Here is a 15,715-nt window from a genome sequence, read left to right on the forward strand (position 1 = left end):
ATGTATACAATGTACTAGGTCCAGTTATTGTGCCTTTTTTGATCGGTATTGACAATTATGCAGTTATTGAGTCAGCATCAGGGTCCACGCTCAACTGAATACAATAAGCTCTATGCACAGCAGCCATACTGGAAAGAAATTGGGTGTTACCAATATTTCTAATGAAGGCTCTGTTCCATTTAGTGTAGCACAGTGGTTCTCTAACTTATAATTTCATGGACCTCTATAACTCTTAACCACGGGGGTCCCTGCACCCCAATTTCAGACCCACCGGTGTAGCAGAGTGATTCCAGTGAGCCAGCATGCACACTATCAGCACCCTGACTCTGTTTGGCCATGAATGGAACAGAGCCTTAATTAGTGTCATTAGTAACACCTGTGAAAGAAGTAAGGAAGGGGCCCAATTTCTTTCCAATATGGCTGCTGTGCGTAGAGCCTATTGAAGATGTCGAAACATGGGTAACAACTCCCAGGTATTTGATCAGACCGGACAAGGGAGAGTTTCATCTGAGGAGGGGGTATTTGGGAATTGGAAGTGGTGATGATGATTGCCTGTTTGCTCTTGTCGTCAGGGTGAAGGAATGGGTGGATCAGATGCAGAAGGAACTGATCTCGTTGACGGACACGGCGAGCGGCATGGAGAGCCTAGTACAAGTAAGGTTGACGCACATCACGCCACACACACTTGCACACTTATACATGCGCACATGCATAAATAGTGCATGCATAAATATCCCCCCCCCCCCAATAATTATATTTGAACTGTGGACCCCCCACCCTGACAAGCACTTGGAATTGTAGGCATTACATTTAGTTTAACTCGGTTCCACAGGTTAATATTGTGAAAATAGCCGAAATACAAACTCCCAACGTGCTGTGAGCTTGTAGATCGGCTATTTTCACAATGTTTTCCTCTTTGTTACTTACTATTTTACAATTTGGTCAATTTGGTATTGAAAAGGTCTTAAAAGTCCTTAAATTGTAACTTTAGAAAATGTGCAGATACCCTGTATACGCACATAAGTTAATCATCTGGGGACCCCCAAAAAATGATACTGGAACCACTGCTGTAGACAAGACACAGGTCACATAATCACACACTTGTAGCCACACACAATCGTGCAAATACAGCCACTGCCTTGTGCACGAATAGACTCGTAGTTCCATTTCCACCATTACACACAAATCCGGATGTCCTATTGGCTGCAGATATCAGCAATATGTTCCTCACACTGTCTCATTAATGTCGCTGACTCTCTCAGCTGTCACAACACATAAACACTCCATACATACAGTAGTAGCCTTTCATTAACATTACAGAACAGTGTCTTATTACGCCTGACCGCTGTACACATTCAAAGGCCATCAGTGTCAAATCTACACTGTACTGTAGCTTCTGTACAGTATAATATACTGTACAGATACACATATTATCGTCACTGTCGGGCTGGAAACCTTTTGGCTCCATAATACTTCATTCATTCTATTGGAACGCAGGTTATTTTTCATTCATTCTATTGGAATGCAGGTTATTTTTTTCCATTTCGTAACGTAAGTTAAAACAGATAAGGTTTCCACCCGACAGTGACGATATATTTGAGTACACGTACACGTACACGTACACGTACACGTACACGTACACGTACACGCACACGCATGCACACACACACACACACACACACACACACACACACACACACATGCACACACATGCACACAGACCTACAGCTGACATTGAAGGAAGGAGTCATTTAGATGCATGGCTGATACACATTGGCTGATACAATGCTTTCAGAGATTCAGAGATCATTATATTACATTACAACCCGCTGTCTTTATCTGATGTGAGTTTGTGACACACTTATGATATAAAAGTCATGGGAGTATAGCTTAATTTGAATCCAGTCTGTCATACCATCCTGAATTACCAAATAAAGAATGCATTTAGTTTCAAATTATTTGTGAAAAAAGAGACGGCACAAACTAGGGTTGAGATCTGGAACCGGATCCAATATTGAGGAGCCGGAATCCGGAACTGGTTTTATCACGCTGTCAGAGCTGGCATGTGTGGACTTAACGTCTTCTATTACAATTACAATGCTAGTGGTTTTCAGACTTTTAAATTTCAAGGACCACCATAACTCTGAGAGGGTACAAATGGAACCAAATGGACCCATAAGGGTCCATTTGGTTCCATTTGTACACTCTCAGAGTTACAGTTACTGGCACTCTGGGATTCCCTGTGAATGAAAAGTGCAATACAAATATAATGAATTATTATTATTATTATTAAGGAACCGGAATCGTTAAAATCCTAAAGGATCCCAACCCTAGCGCACACTGTAAAGTACAGTACGTGCATAATGTGTAGTGGAGGAGTCGTGCTGGACAGGATTAAACTGCAAAATGGCTCCTTATTCACAAAAATCTTGCCTGGATAATTTAAGGGCGTTCCCCCCCTTTTTTATTAGTTACTCTCTAGAGCCAAACGACAAAAATGTATTTGAAGCCTGAGGGTTGAAAGAGACAATCCACGCGCGCACGTCGTGCACACGCGCTGTCGTACAGTGAAAGCCCTTCAGGCTGCCAAATAATTGGCTGTTTGGCATTTATGTTTCTTTTTTTGTTTTGTTTTTTTGCTGGACCTGTGGACCATATTCCACAGAACAGAGAAATAGTCTGTGTTATGTAACCTGACATGGTAATCACTGGCCAAGGTAGTATTCCTTCCTTTATTGTGTTTTTGTGTCAGCCAAGACCCAAGAATACAATTGGATGATTCATTTAGTGTAAGGTTTTTCTACCTCAAGAGAAATAAATACCTCCAGCTAAAGCTACAATATTATTTTAACCAATCTGAGTATGTTAATACAATACAGTGGTTGGATGTGGTCTCCCTCTTCTATAGGGGAATATAGACCCTGGTGTCGGGTATGACATCTACTGGTTGGCAATGTCAAAGTTATTTCAAGCGGATGAAGTAGGCTACTCATAATTATTTGCACATATTATTGTTCAAAAATGTTCAAACTAAAGCTGTCAAATAATTGCAGTGGAATCAAACGTACAAGATGTGTCTGAAACGTAGTGGAAGTGTAGACTGTGTAAGCTGTTGAAATATGGACATACGAACAAAGTACAAAAAGTCCCTCAAAATTGTTCTTAACCCATTAATACCTGGAACGCATCTGTGTCACTTTTAGATTTCTTTAGGCTATTCAAAAATAGCAGATATACAAGCTCATAGCGCGGCACCGAGTGCCGCGCTATGAGCTTGTAGATCTGCTATTTTTGAAAAATCGTGAAAATTTATTTTTTACATTTTTTTCCGAAAAACTGTTAGGATTTAGAAAATGTTTAGAAGCGGCCTCAGGTCTTAATGGGTTAAGTACAGTAATTGAGTAAATGTACTTTCCATCACCTAACCGTATAACCTAGGGCAGGTCTTCCCGAAATATCCTGTTACGTTGACCGTTGACTCTTGCTCTTCTCCTGTGATTGGCTCAGATCTATCACAAACACAGGAATCACTTCACCGTGAAAACCAACAACGCCAGAGAGTTGGTGGGGTCGGCTGCGGGGAAAATCGAGAAACTGCTGGACACCCGTTCCAAAGCCCTCAAGGTGAGTACATGTTTCACAAGACGGCAAACGCTTTTAACCCATTAAGACCTGAGGCCGCGTCTAAAAAATTCAAAATCCTAACAATTTTTCGGAAAAAAATATAAAAAAATAATTTTCACGATTTTTCAAAAATAGCAGATCTACAAGCTCGTAGCGCGGCACTCGGTGCCGCGCTATGAGCTTGTATATCTGCTATTTTTGAATAGCCAAAGACATCTAAAGTGACACAGATGCGTTCTAGGTATCAATGGGTTAATAGCATTATTAACAGTTTAGTCCCGCTAGCGGCAAAGCTCTAAGGACGGCAATGTTAGTCTGGCCCGCCGAACACTTTGGTCCAAAAAACAAGATGTCTCGAAAACTATGTTTGCTGTGCATCTTCATGGTAGCCTCGCGTGGCCAGACTATATCACTGCGTGGATACGAGTCTGGCGCTTCTACGAGGACGTTTTTTTCTCCAAGGGGCGGGATAAAAAGAATGGCTCTGGACGCAATTGGTTAGACCTACAACCAACTACCAATTACAGTCTCCCATATTTGAATACTGGGCCCTGATTGGTCAGCCCCAGACTTCGGGAGCAGGAAATGGATTCACACCGGAGCGTGGCCAGACCCAAATCGCAGAGGGCAATTTATTTTTTTGTCTGGTCCCAGGCTACCTTCATGGAGGATGAATCCTACTGATCTTTTTTTGGTCAAAATGTTCACTTGCAAATCTAATAGGCAGATATGTCCATTAACCTTGTGTGTCCAACACTGGACAGGCAAGGTACGACTCCCTGAATGACCTCAAGGGGTGCGAGCGGTTCTTTTAGTTTCTCTGTTTTCAAAATTGTATTGATGGCATGAGGCATACAGCAGCTGCAGCATCTAGGTTTAGAGCAGTATACTGTTCATCTTCAATTTCCGTTAAAACTCTAATAATTAGGATTGGGCAATATATGAATCTGGGATTGTTATAAATAAAGGTTGTTCTCAAAGTACTATACTGTCCTCTGCATGTACAGTAAGCATGTAGTCATGTTAAGCCGTGTAATTCTCTGCCTCTTGGCCAGTTCATGCTTGTAAAAGAGACCTTGGACTTTGGTATTTTGAAAAATGAGGAACAATTTAAATACTTTTTCAGCTATTCAATAATAGCTGATCTACAAGCACACCTTGCATCACAAGGCGGCTTGTTGTGAGCTTGTAGATCCGTTTTTGTATGTTGACTAATCTTGACAAATCTTCTTTTGGAGGGCATTAGCACACACAAAGTCTTTTACAACGGGGTGCCCTGTGTTAGATGGACAGCTACCCAGAGACAATGGCGACTCAGAGAAATAATCTGTAGATTGAGATTCTCGAGTCATTGCTTCAGGCCACAATGTGATCCAATACAAGTAGACATGATGCTCCAGCTGGATGTTTTGTTTCTAAGCCTTCAGTCCAGGTTGCTACAAGTCAAAGTGACATATTTTAGTTGTAACGTATAATTTGCTGTAATTGTGTTCTTTCTCTGGTGGCTCATTTTTTAAAGATTATTTCCTGAGACAGCTGTCGTGTACTCTGCTCTTGTACTGGGCCTGTTCTATTTCACTAGTCCTTTGTGTAAATAGAACAAATATAATATTTGCTATTGAAGACATGAGTAACCAGAGAGCACACTGTGTTCCCAGGCTTGATGAAACTTTTCCCTGTTTACAGTTCACAACAACACAACCTTGGATCTGCGGGGTTGTGTTTTCACAAAGGGCCAAGTTCACGAAGCGTGGGTGTGCACAGATTTTATACTAAAGCGCAAATATAAATATATATTTTACTGCATTCTAGAAGATGAAGATGAAGTTGGCGTCTGTTAGCATGGCGGTGACCTCTCTGTGGTCTTGTGAGTAATGAGGTGGAATTGAACAAGCTCATTGCAATCAATAGAGCTAAGGGACCACAAATAGAAGCTAGGTCCATTTAGCCCACTGTGAAACATTGGGCCTTAATGGAAGTATATGGGAGGAGAGATTGCGGCCCTACAGATGCTATTTGGAAGCAGAATGATTGCAGCAACGATAACGCTGGCCTGACTTACCGTCCAAGCGCTCTCCTTTACTTTGCTCCCTCGACCATCTCATCGAATGTTTTTTCCTGGATATTTGTAGTTTGTTTTTGGCATGAAGAGAACACGTAAGAGAAGTGAATCGCTTAATGTGTTTGTATGTGTATGGATGGCTAGTTAGGATTTGAGCGACCGTTTTGATTCCGATTCTGCTTATCGATTTTGGTTCTAATTTCCCATTTCGGTTCCAAGATGTTTTAAAAAATAAAAAAAAGTTAACAGAAATAAATAGTTTTGACTATTACTAGTACAAACTGTGCATATTATCAGTACCTGATTATCAGTACCTTTTAGTCCTGAATGAACAAAAGGTGACTATTTTCGGGGCTGTTTTTGGCGCACGACACCGTGGTACGACCGAACATTATTTAGACGTAAGACAGACAGAGGGAGAGAGACGAGAGATAACTGCTCAGTTTGTGAGAGGATGGTAACAGGCATGGTGAGCTCATGATGCCCTCGCCACACTTTTCCTTTTGGGTGGGAGTAGGGACCCCTTCAGACCTCACATCCATTAGGATATTAGCCACCACTCTCCTCCTCTCACACAGCGGGACCCCTAACCTCTTAGACCGTCCAACTGGCTCTCTGATTTGCTCTCACACGCGCACACACGTGCACACACACGCACACGCACGCACGCACGCGCACACACACACACACACACACACACACACACGCACCTGTATTAATATACTTGTGAGGACATGCACATTTAGACATTTTAACCCTAAAGCCTGAGTTATACTCATTTGCGTGCCGGTGTTGAGCAACCGAAAATAGCCGATCTACATGATCTAGATCTGTATTTCGGTTAATTTGGATACGCGACACTGGCACGCAACAAAGTACAAATCGCTATAACTCTAGCTAACCCTAACCCCTAAATGCCTAATCCTAACCCCAACACGAGTCTTTTCCTAATCGTACTGTAATCATAAAACACCAATTTCTCTCTCTCAAATTTGACTTCCTTGCTGGGACATTAAGTATAGTAATACAAGTACCCCCATGTACGCATGTTTGGATGTACCACAATCAATAGTATACCTACTGTACACTGTATCCATGTGTGTATGGATGTGGCACTGGAGCTGCAACTATCCATTATACTATGGATAACTTTTTGGATAAATCAAATAATCGAGAAGCGTGTTTCTTTTAAATATATTTAGTTTTATATCAACAAATCAATTAACCACTATTAAGCCCTATTAAGCCCTATTTTATACTTATACTTATACTTGTACTTTTATACTTAGTTTTTAAGCTTTTAGCCTATGATTACATGTCAAAATTATAATGAATTGATTGTTTTATTAAATTATCGATTTTTTCCCCATAATCGATTAAATGGATTCATTTGATTAACTGTTGCACTCCTAAATGTTGGCTACTCTATGTACTGTAGTGTAGCATACTGTATGACACAGATTTGCTATACTGGGGATCAGCAGAAGCATGTTGCTTCAAAGAAGACAGCTTGTCTCCTCTGGCGTGTGTGTGTGTGCGCGTGCGTGCACGTGCGCGTGTTTGTGTGTCTTTATACAAGTGCCAATGGACACAATCCTATCAGAATGATGGCTACTGTCATTAACTTAATCAGGAGCCATCTTGGATTTTCCGTCCCGACATCTGGTCATCCTGTCAGCCCAATTCAGCCTCCCGGTTTCACGCTGGTCATGAGATCTCACTGTCACACACACACACTCGCGCCCGTGCGTGCGTATGTAGACAAACACAGACACGTACTACCAACCGAAACAAATAGGCTGGAAGCATGCTGTCACCTTGGTGCCTATAGTTGCAGTAGGAACGTTCCTTATTAGTTGGCTTTGTCCAAAAGGTTACACGAGATGAGACGAGCTAGAATGGTACAGTAGCGTCGTATAAAATATGACGCAGTCTATGTACTCCAATCAAGACTCTCACACACATAAACAGACATACTGTTTATCATGCTTATCTCCTTACCTTTTATTTCTTTACATATCAGTGAATTGAAGAAATTTGAATCAAGTTTGTATAATCGACTAAATTGATTACTCTGATTTAACAACTTAAGCCCTATTTTGTACTTTGTTGTACAACGGTATCTTGCAAAAAAATTGCGAAGTAGCTGAAGTATTTATAAAGACAGCTGCCATTCAGGTTTTCCCTGTGTAGTACAGCTTCACCACAGAACACCACATTGTGATTTGTGTGGCGTTGATTACAAACTGACCACCTACAGTAACTTCCTTCCCCTCTGTCTTCCTTCCTGCTGTCTGGTCATGAATTACCTGTGTGTGTGTGTGTGTGTGTGTGTGTGATGGCATGCCAGATGCCAGTGTGACTTGATGAACACCCTCCTCTATTCTCTCTCTCTCTGTCTCTCTGTCTCTCTGTCTCTCTCCTTCTCACTCTTGTCTTCTGTCGTCATGTCTCCTATCGTTCTGTCTCAACCTGTCTCTGTCTGTCAGATAAAAAATGCCTGAAATGCGTGTTTTGACCAGCTAATCATTAAGTTTAACCGATTAAAACCGGGAAAGCATCTGTGCCATTTTAGCTATATATATATATATAGCAACATAGGTTTTTCAGAAAACTAGGAGAACAGTGGTTTTCAAAAAATTGCAGATATACCAGCTCACAGCAGTGTTTAAAAAAAAAAAAAAAAAAAAAAACACAATTTCATAGGCGGCAATTTATTATTAGTACCCTTTCACCGTCAGTTTGCTTGCTTCATACTGTATCCATATGAGGACAACCCTATGATATTTGCAATGGAAAAAATACCTCCCTGACCAAGGGGGGTAACGGAAGTGACGTCAGACTGCTGTACTGTACAGAAACCCTTAAAGTTACACCCTTAGACTTATTTTTATGAATAAAAAGTGTTAATACAATAGCACTTCTGTAGAGGACATTGAGACATTTAGACCCTGCTGTCATGTATGACGCCTAGTTTAACAGTTTAACATGCTCTATGTACATACTGTACACACAATATAATCCAGGCTACATGAACCCTAATGTCTCTATTCTGCACATTTCATAAAAGGCAAACATTTGCTCATGTGAGCTTGCAACAAAGTAAAGTAAAGTCTGAAAACATATATTCTAGAGTTGTGAATGTAAACAAATACAGATTAACTTTTTGGGACTTGGGCTGCAACTGTAACTATCGATTATTTTCTTAGCGACTATAATATAGATTACTTTTCCGATTAATAGCTAAATCTAGAAGCGCGTATTTTTTTGTAATTTTTTATATATCATTAACCACTTAAAGGGGAAATCCACCCATTTTCAATATTTAACTATGTCATTAATATAGCATAAAGGAGTTGTGTGGAAATAAGAAAAAATTTAAAAAAAGATTAACATTGCAAAAAAATTTAACATTGCAAAAAAATTAACATTGCAAATTACACCATGATGAGTCATCACAGTGTAATTTGCAATGTTAATTTTTTTGCAATGTTAAATTTTTTTGCAATGTTAATTTTTTTTTTAATTTTATACTTCGCCGAATCGTTTGTATTCGTCGCACAACGGTGTCAAAATAGTTAATATAGCCGATCTACAAGCACACTACGTGTTTTGAGCTTGTATATGAGTTATACTAACTATTTCGAACTATGTTTTTTGCCTATAATTATGCCCATAATAGAGATAAATCATTTATCAATTATCCAATATTGTATTGATCATTTTGAATATGTATTAAATCGATCAAGTTGAATAACTGTTGCACCCCTATTTTGGATTACAGTTTCAGACATTTTATTCCCGCTCACATCACACACTTCTCCCCCCCCACATTATTGCGAACGCGGGAGGAGGCGCGGCGAAGCCGCGCCTCCGACCAAGTGGAGCTTACTATGTAACCCTGCTTGGGTTGTGTCTCCGTCTGTGTCTCTGTGTGCACTGCCTGTGTGCAGCTCCTCTGAGATAAGTAAATGTCCAATTTAGACGTACCATACATCAAATGAAAGGTCTTTGAAAACTGAACACACCTGTCAAGGTTGCGTTTAAGCCCGCCCCTTCCCCCGGAAGCCACGCCCCGGAGAAGGCTCCTAAAAACTCCCCATTGAAACCCCATGTTAAATGAAAAGTGCCCGAATCGCTCCCAAACTTTTTCTACCCCCCCTAAGTGGGGGTCTACGAACAAATACATCGGGCTCGGATTTTGGCTCCGCCCCCCGGAAGTGGGTGAAACAGGCACTTCAAACACTTTGTTGAATTGTTCAAAAACATTCCAAGTTTTTTTTTTGTGAATTTGTATTTTTCTAAGATGCTCCTTTTAACGCAGATTTTTTTCCAAAAAAAAAAAAAAAAATTTATTGGTTACTTTTTTTTAAATATTTTTTTTCATTCTTTTTTTTCTTTTTTTGCGTTCGCTTACCGCGTTCGCGCGTCTTACTTGTGTACGCTCTATTTTACCTCTCATGTTTTATTCTTTCTCTTTGCTCTCATCTCTTCCTGATTTATTACTCATAATTTGTGCTGCCTTTTCTTTCCCTGTTTGTCTTCTTCATTTGCTTGAACCTCCTTCTTTGTATGTTCTCGTTCTCTGTGTGTGTGTGTGTGTGTGTGTGTGTGTGTGTGTGTGTGTGTGTGTGTGTGTGTGTGTGTGTGTGTGTGTGTGTGTGTGTGTGTGTGTGTGTGTGTGTGTGTGTGTGTGTGTGTGTGTGTGTGTGTGTGTGTGTGTGTGTGTGTGTGTGTGTGTGCATGCGTGCGCGACCTCATCATGGCGGTATTGTTTGATCACGGTCAAAAAGGAGGAAATGCTTAATCACACTCTTTCTTTGAACTATCTGTCGCGTCCTTCCGCCCTATTCTCTCTACTTTGATGAGTCCTCTCTCTCTCTCTCTCTCTCTCTCTCTGCGCCTGTCTGTTTCTCTTTCTCTGACTCACATCTTCCACATCTTCCTCAGCTTTGAGATGTCCACATTACTACTGTCAGTGAATCCTGGTTGCACTGAGCGCACGCTCGTGCACACACAACAAACACAGAATCCACTTTCACATCACAGGTTTACAGGTGTAAAATAGTGCGTGAAATTCGTTTTTGTGCAAGCTCCATCGTTTTTGTTATTTCCATAAAAAAGAAAGGGAAGAAGAAGAAGCAGGGGGGGGGGGACAGGGGGAAGAAAGATCAATCAATAAGAAACAAACACTCCTTCTGATGCATGCTGTACGACAGTTGGAAGTTGGGTCAATGCAACAGTGGGGTTTTTAGGCCCCCCGCACACACACACACACACACAAACACACACACACACACACACACACACACGCTCTGTGTTTATTTGTGCATGAGCACACAGACACGTGTGTTGGCTTTCTTATTGCGTGTATCTGCCCACGTTTCCCCCACCCCCCCCCTTCCCCCGGTGCTTTTGATATCCAGACCACCTCTGACTCATCCTACTCTCTCCTCATTAAATATTGATTCTGTCTCGTAATAACCGCTACTCTTTGATGGGCCATGTGGTTAACCAGAGCTCTTCCATACAGTGCATCATACAGTCTTTGTTTACAATAGTGGTTCTCAACCTGTGGATCAGGACCCCCCTGGGGGTCCCCAGATGATTAGCTTAATGTGCAACATTGTTTTCTCACTCAACAGTAAACAAACCAAAATACAGTATAAGTGTATACAGGGTATCTGCACATTTATGAAATGACATTTTAAGGACTTTTAAGACCTTTTAAGACAATTTTTACACCTGAAAAGTTTTTTTTTCATTGCATCAAAAGTAATCAACAAACTATACTATAAAAATGGTCAAGCATTGACCAAACTGTCAAATATTACCTGAGAAAGAGTGTTTTGATTTGTTGTAAACAAAGACTGAAAATAAACCATTCATTCATTCATTCAAAAAGAAAAGAAAGAGGCAAACCTTTTTAATTTAGCTACATGCTCACAACGCCTCGTTCTGTGGAACCGAGTCAAACTAAATGTAATGCCTCAACTCCTACAATTCCAAGTGCTTGTCTGGGTGGGGGGTCCCCAGTTCAAATATGATTATTTTGGGGGGTCGTGGTCGAGCCCCACTGCCATATGGACTGTGTACAGTAGGGCTGGGCAATTATAGCGATATTATATCCCCCAAATAGGAATCATCTCTAAACCAAAGTTTTCTGGCCAAGACCCCCCAAAATAATTATATTTGAACTGGGGACAAGCACTTGGAATTGTAGGCATTACTCGGCATTACAGAACTCGGTTCCACAGATAAATATTGTGAATATAGCTACGCAAGGCGTTGTGAGTTGTAGATCGGCTATTTTCACACATATTGTCTATTTTTTTACTTACAGTAAAGGGATATTTCACTTTCAAAAAAACTTTTGGTCTTTTTATCGTCTACTCAGGCTTTTGTGAGCCCCCAGACCGTTATTAAGTTGCTTGATTCAGTATTTAGATATTTTATATTCATTTTATCAGACACGCCCCCTTCCTATACAAACCCATTATAACTTGAAACTAAATTTTTAACATGTTAGATTCATCAAAAACACCCGTCCTTGGTTCTGGTGACTCATCCTGCACTCCTAATACGCGAGGGGGCCGTGTTTTTTCGATAACTTTTTTCATTTATTTTAAATAATTTCTTTGGTTAATGTAAAAAATGTAATACTATTAAAAATATATATAAAATAAATGAAAAAAGTAATAAAAAAAACACGGCCCCCTCGCGTATTAGGAGGGCAAGGTGAGTCACCAGAACCAAGGACGGGTGTTTTTGATTAATCTAACATGTTAAAAATGGAGTTTGAAGTTATAATGGGTTTGTATAGGAAGGGGGCGTGTCTGATAAAAGGAATATGAAATATCTAAATACTGAATCAAGCAACTTAAAAACGGTCTGGGGGGCTAACAAAAGCCTGAGTAGACGATAAAATTACCCAAAGTTTTTTGGAAAGTGAAATATCCCTTTAATATTTCACAATATGGCCAATGTTTGACAAAATTTTATAGTATAGTTTGTTAGTTACTTTTGACGTAGTAGGATACATTCTCACTTTAGAAATGTGCAGATACCCTGCTGTTAATCACTTATACTGTATGTTGGTTTGTTTACTGTTTACAATGTTACACATTAAGCTAATCATCTGGGGACCCCCCAAAATCCCTTGTAGACCCCTCTGGGGGTCCCGACCCCCAGTTTGGGAACCATTGCTCTAAACAACGCAGAGCTAAAAGCAAGCGAGATAGATAGAATATGGATGCTGGGCTTCAAGTGGTTGAAGAGTTAAGACCAAGGCAGGAATTGCAGGGAGGTCAAGAAGGCTATGGCCATCGTTGCCCCTCAGTTTGGCCTTGTGCCCCTCAAAAAAATGGCGTGCCCTGAGGCCATAGTGGCCTTAATGCCCCAGCTGACTGTACCACTTTCTCCTCTGTCTCTTTCTTGTCAACATGTAGACACCAGTGTCTCTTTCTTGTCAATATGTAGACACCAGTGTCTCTTTCTTGTCATGTAGACACCAGTGTCTCTTTCTTGTCATGTAGACACACGTGTCTTTTGTTGAGATTCTGAATTCTTAACCCTCCTGAGTCCCCATCTTTAAACAAATCCAGTGACTTTGATTGGTGCAGGGCTGAGTATGGATCAGATTGTAAATACCATAATTTATTTATTTCACTGCAGATAGTCTACTTATTACATTTTAAATAATCCGTAACCCTTAAATTCAATAAGTTCTTTCAATGAATTAAAATGTTGTTTTATTTGATAGCCTTCCTGCCCTGGCATTTGGCCTTTGGGCCCTCAAAAAATGGACAAGACCACAGGCCAAGTGGCCTTCCCCCTAAAATGACGAAATCCCAGGCCTGGTTAAGACAATAGAATAGACAATAAGAATTACTAAGATCAAATAAGAGGCAGCAGCAAACAGAAAAGTCTTCAGCTTTGATTTCAAAGAACTAAGAGATTGTGGGAGAACTGCAGTTTCTGTTATATAAATAATTCAACCTCTAGCAAATAACCGTAAGTACATTTTCACCTAAACCCATGATCACATATTCAGGTCCTTGAACAGCGATACCTATTTTGGGCATGTGACATTATAAGCAACATTCCTACAACTTGTAGGCTACAAGTTGTTAATATTTGGGCTAAAGCAACAAGAGGTAATATCGGTGTGTCTGTCATCCTGTCTTCCTTATTGAGAGTGGGATGCATTATTCTTAATCATAATTGTCAACAATTTTAAGTAATTTATTAAAGGAGAACCTTCACCCATTTTCAACTTTCCTCACTAATGCATTATAAGATGGCACCATTTCTGTAAACTCTGTCTCAGAGAAGGGCTGTGGACAGTTCCGAAACCTGCCTACCAGTGACATCATCACTAGGCAGATTTGGTCATTTCAAACAACATAAAAAAAATAAGGTAGGCCTATTATTGTTTATTAATGCAAGAACAATGGCTTCTATTTTGGCGTGCTCACTTTCCAGGAAGAGAAAGGCTGTAGTTTCTATTAGCTTGCAATGCCCATCGATGATGTCACTGGCAGTATTCGGAATGGATGAGACTCAGAGTGAGTAGAAGCAAATTGTGCCTTCTTATAATCTGCATCAGTGAGGACCAACCGACCAATTATATGAAGATAAAGTTGAAAATCAGTGAATTGCTCCTTTAAGTACAGTAGGGCCTAGGCCCTTTCACAGTCCCATACCATAGAGCATGGGTTCCCAAACTTTTCAGCCCGCGACCCCAAAATAATGCGGAAATTGACTCGTGACCCCACCTAAACCTGGAGGTCATTTATGCACATAAACTTGCACGTTCGGTGCGCATTTGTAATGTATTAAAATTGTAAAATGTACTATTTGTAATAATTTTTAGATTGTATTTCATCCATTCTGTTGAATTTAAAAATTTTAAATTTTTTATATTTTTTTTACCCAAAATAAATTCGCGACCCCACCGTCAGTCTCCCCCAACCCCAACTTTGGGAACCCCTGCCATAGAGCACCGAAGTCTGACGTTTACGTGACGTAATTTACGCATCCTACCTGAATTCCCATAGATGTGTTTAATATCGCATCATGTAAGAACTGTGTTCCAAAAATAAACAAATGAGCCTGGCAGTTTGTTGTGAAAATAGCCAAACTACAAGCTCACAACGCCTCGCAAACAGGAGGCGTTGAGAGAGCTTGTAGATTGGCTATTTTCACTTTTTTCCCCCTCTTAACGTAATATTTGACAATTTGGTATTAAATAGGTCTTAAAAGTCATTCAATCATACTTGTATTCACCAATTAAGACATGAGGCCGATTATACAAATGCCTTCTAAATCAGTAGTTCTCAAACTTTTTCTTAATTCAAAATTATTCAAAATGTTTCAAACAGTTTCAAGATTTGACAAATGTTCAAAAACAGAAGATGTGCTGTGAGCTTGTAGATCTGCTATTTTTGAATAGCCAACACTAAAATCTAATGGGTTTTTCATGGGTTAATGTGCAGAGACCCTGTATACACTTATACTGTATGTTGGTTTGTTTACTGTTGAGTGAGAAAACAACGTGCACATTAAGCTAATCATCACCCCCACCAAAATAATTTGGGGACCCCCCTGGGGGTCCAGACCCTCAGTCTGGGAACCAGTTGCTGTAGCTCATGATTTATGGTTTCATAATAGCTAGAACAGTGAGTTGAAGGGAAGGTTGTTCTTTGTGATCTCCTCCAAGGATGTCCTTTTGTAGAGCCTTGAAGGTGACTTGTTGACAAGGCACCAACATGGCAACCGGCCAACTCCCACAAAAACACAGCGGATCAGGCTGACCGACCTACAGCAGGCAGTGATGGAAGTATTCACATATTGTACTCAAGTAAAAGTATCAATATCCTATTGAAGAAATAGTCTGTTGCAAGTACAAGTTTGGTATTCAGAATTTACTTCAGTAAAAGTACAAAAGTATTGGCATCCGAGTTGGTGTTGGCTAGATCACACTCTCGCATCGCATTGGCATCAAAATATAAAAAATAAGTACCACAA

The 15,715-nt window shown here is 40.3% G+C and overlaps 1 protein-coding gene across 1 annotated transcript in view; it reads left to right on the forward strand.

Annotated features, from left to right (window-relative positions):
* cacna2d1a (calcium channel, voltage-dependent, alpha 2/delta subunit 1a) overlaps window positions 1-15,715 on the forward strand; it is a gene marked incomplete at its 3' end in the record, with an annotated part of 144,815 nt that overhangs the window by 26,795 nt on the left and 102,305 nt on the right. The window contains exons 2-3 of the mRNA XM_080421118.1: window positions 573-654; window positions 3,508-3,624. Of these exons, the coding sequence (XP_080277244.1) occupies window positions 573-654; window positions 3,508-3,624 (199 nt within the window). The remainder of the gene's footprint in view (window positions 1-572; window positions 655-3,507; window positions 3,625-15,715) is intronic.

The sequence above is a fragment of the Gymnoscopelus braueri genome, assembly GCF_963280865.1.
Source record: "Gymnoscopelus braueri genome assembly, chromosome: 23".
Classification (NCBI taxonomy): Eukaryota; Metazoa; Chordata; class Actinopteri; order Myctophiformes; family Myctophidae; genus Gymnoscopelus; species Gymnoscopelus braueri.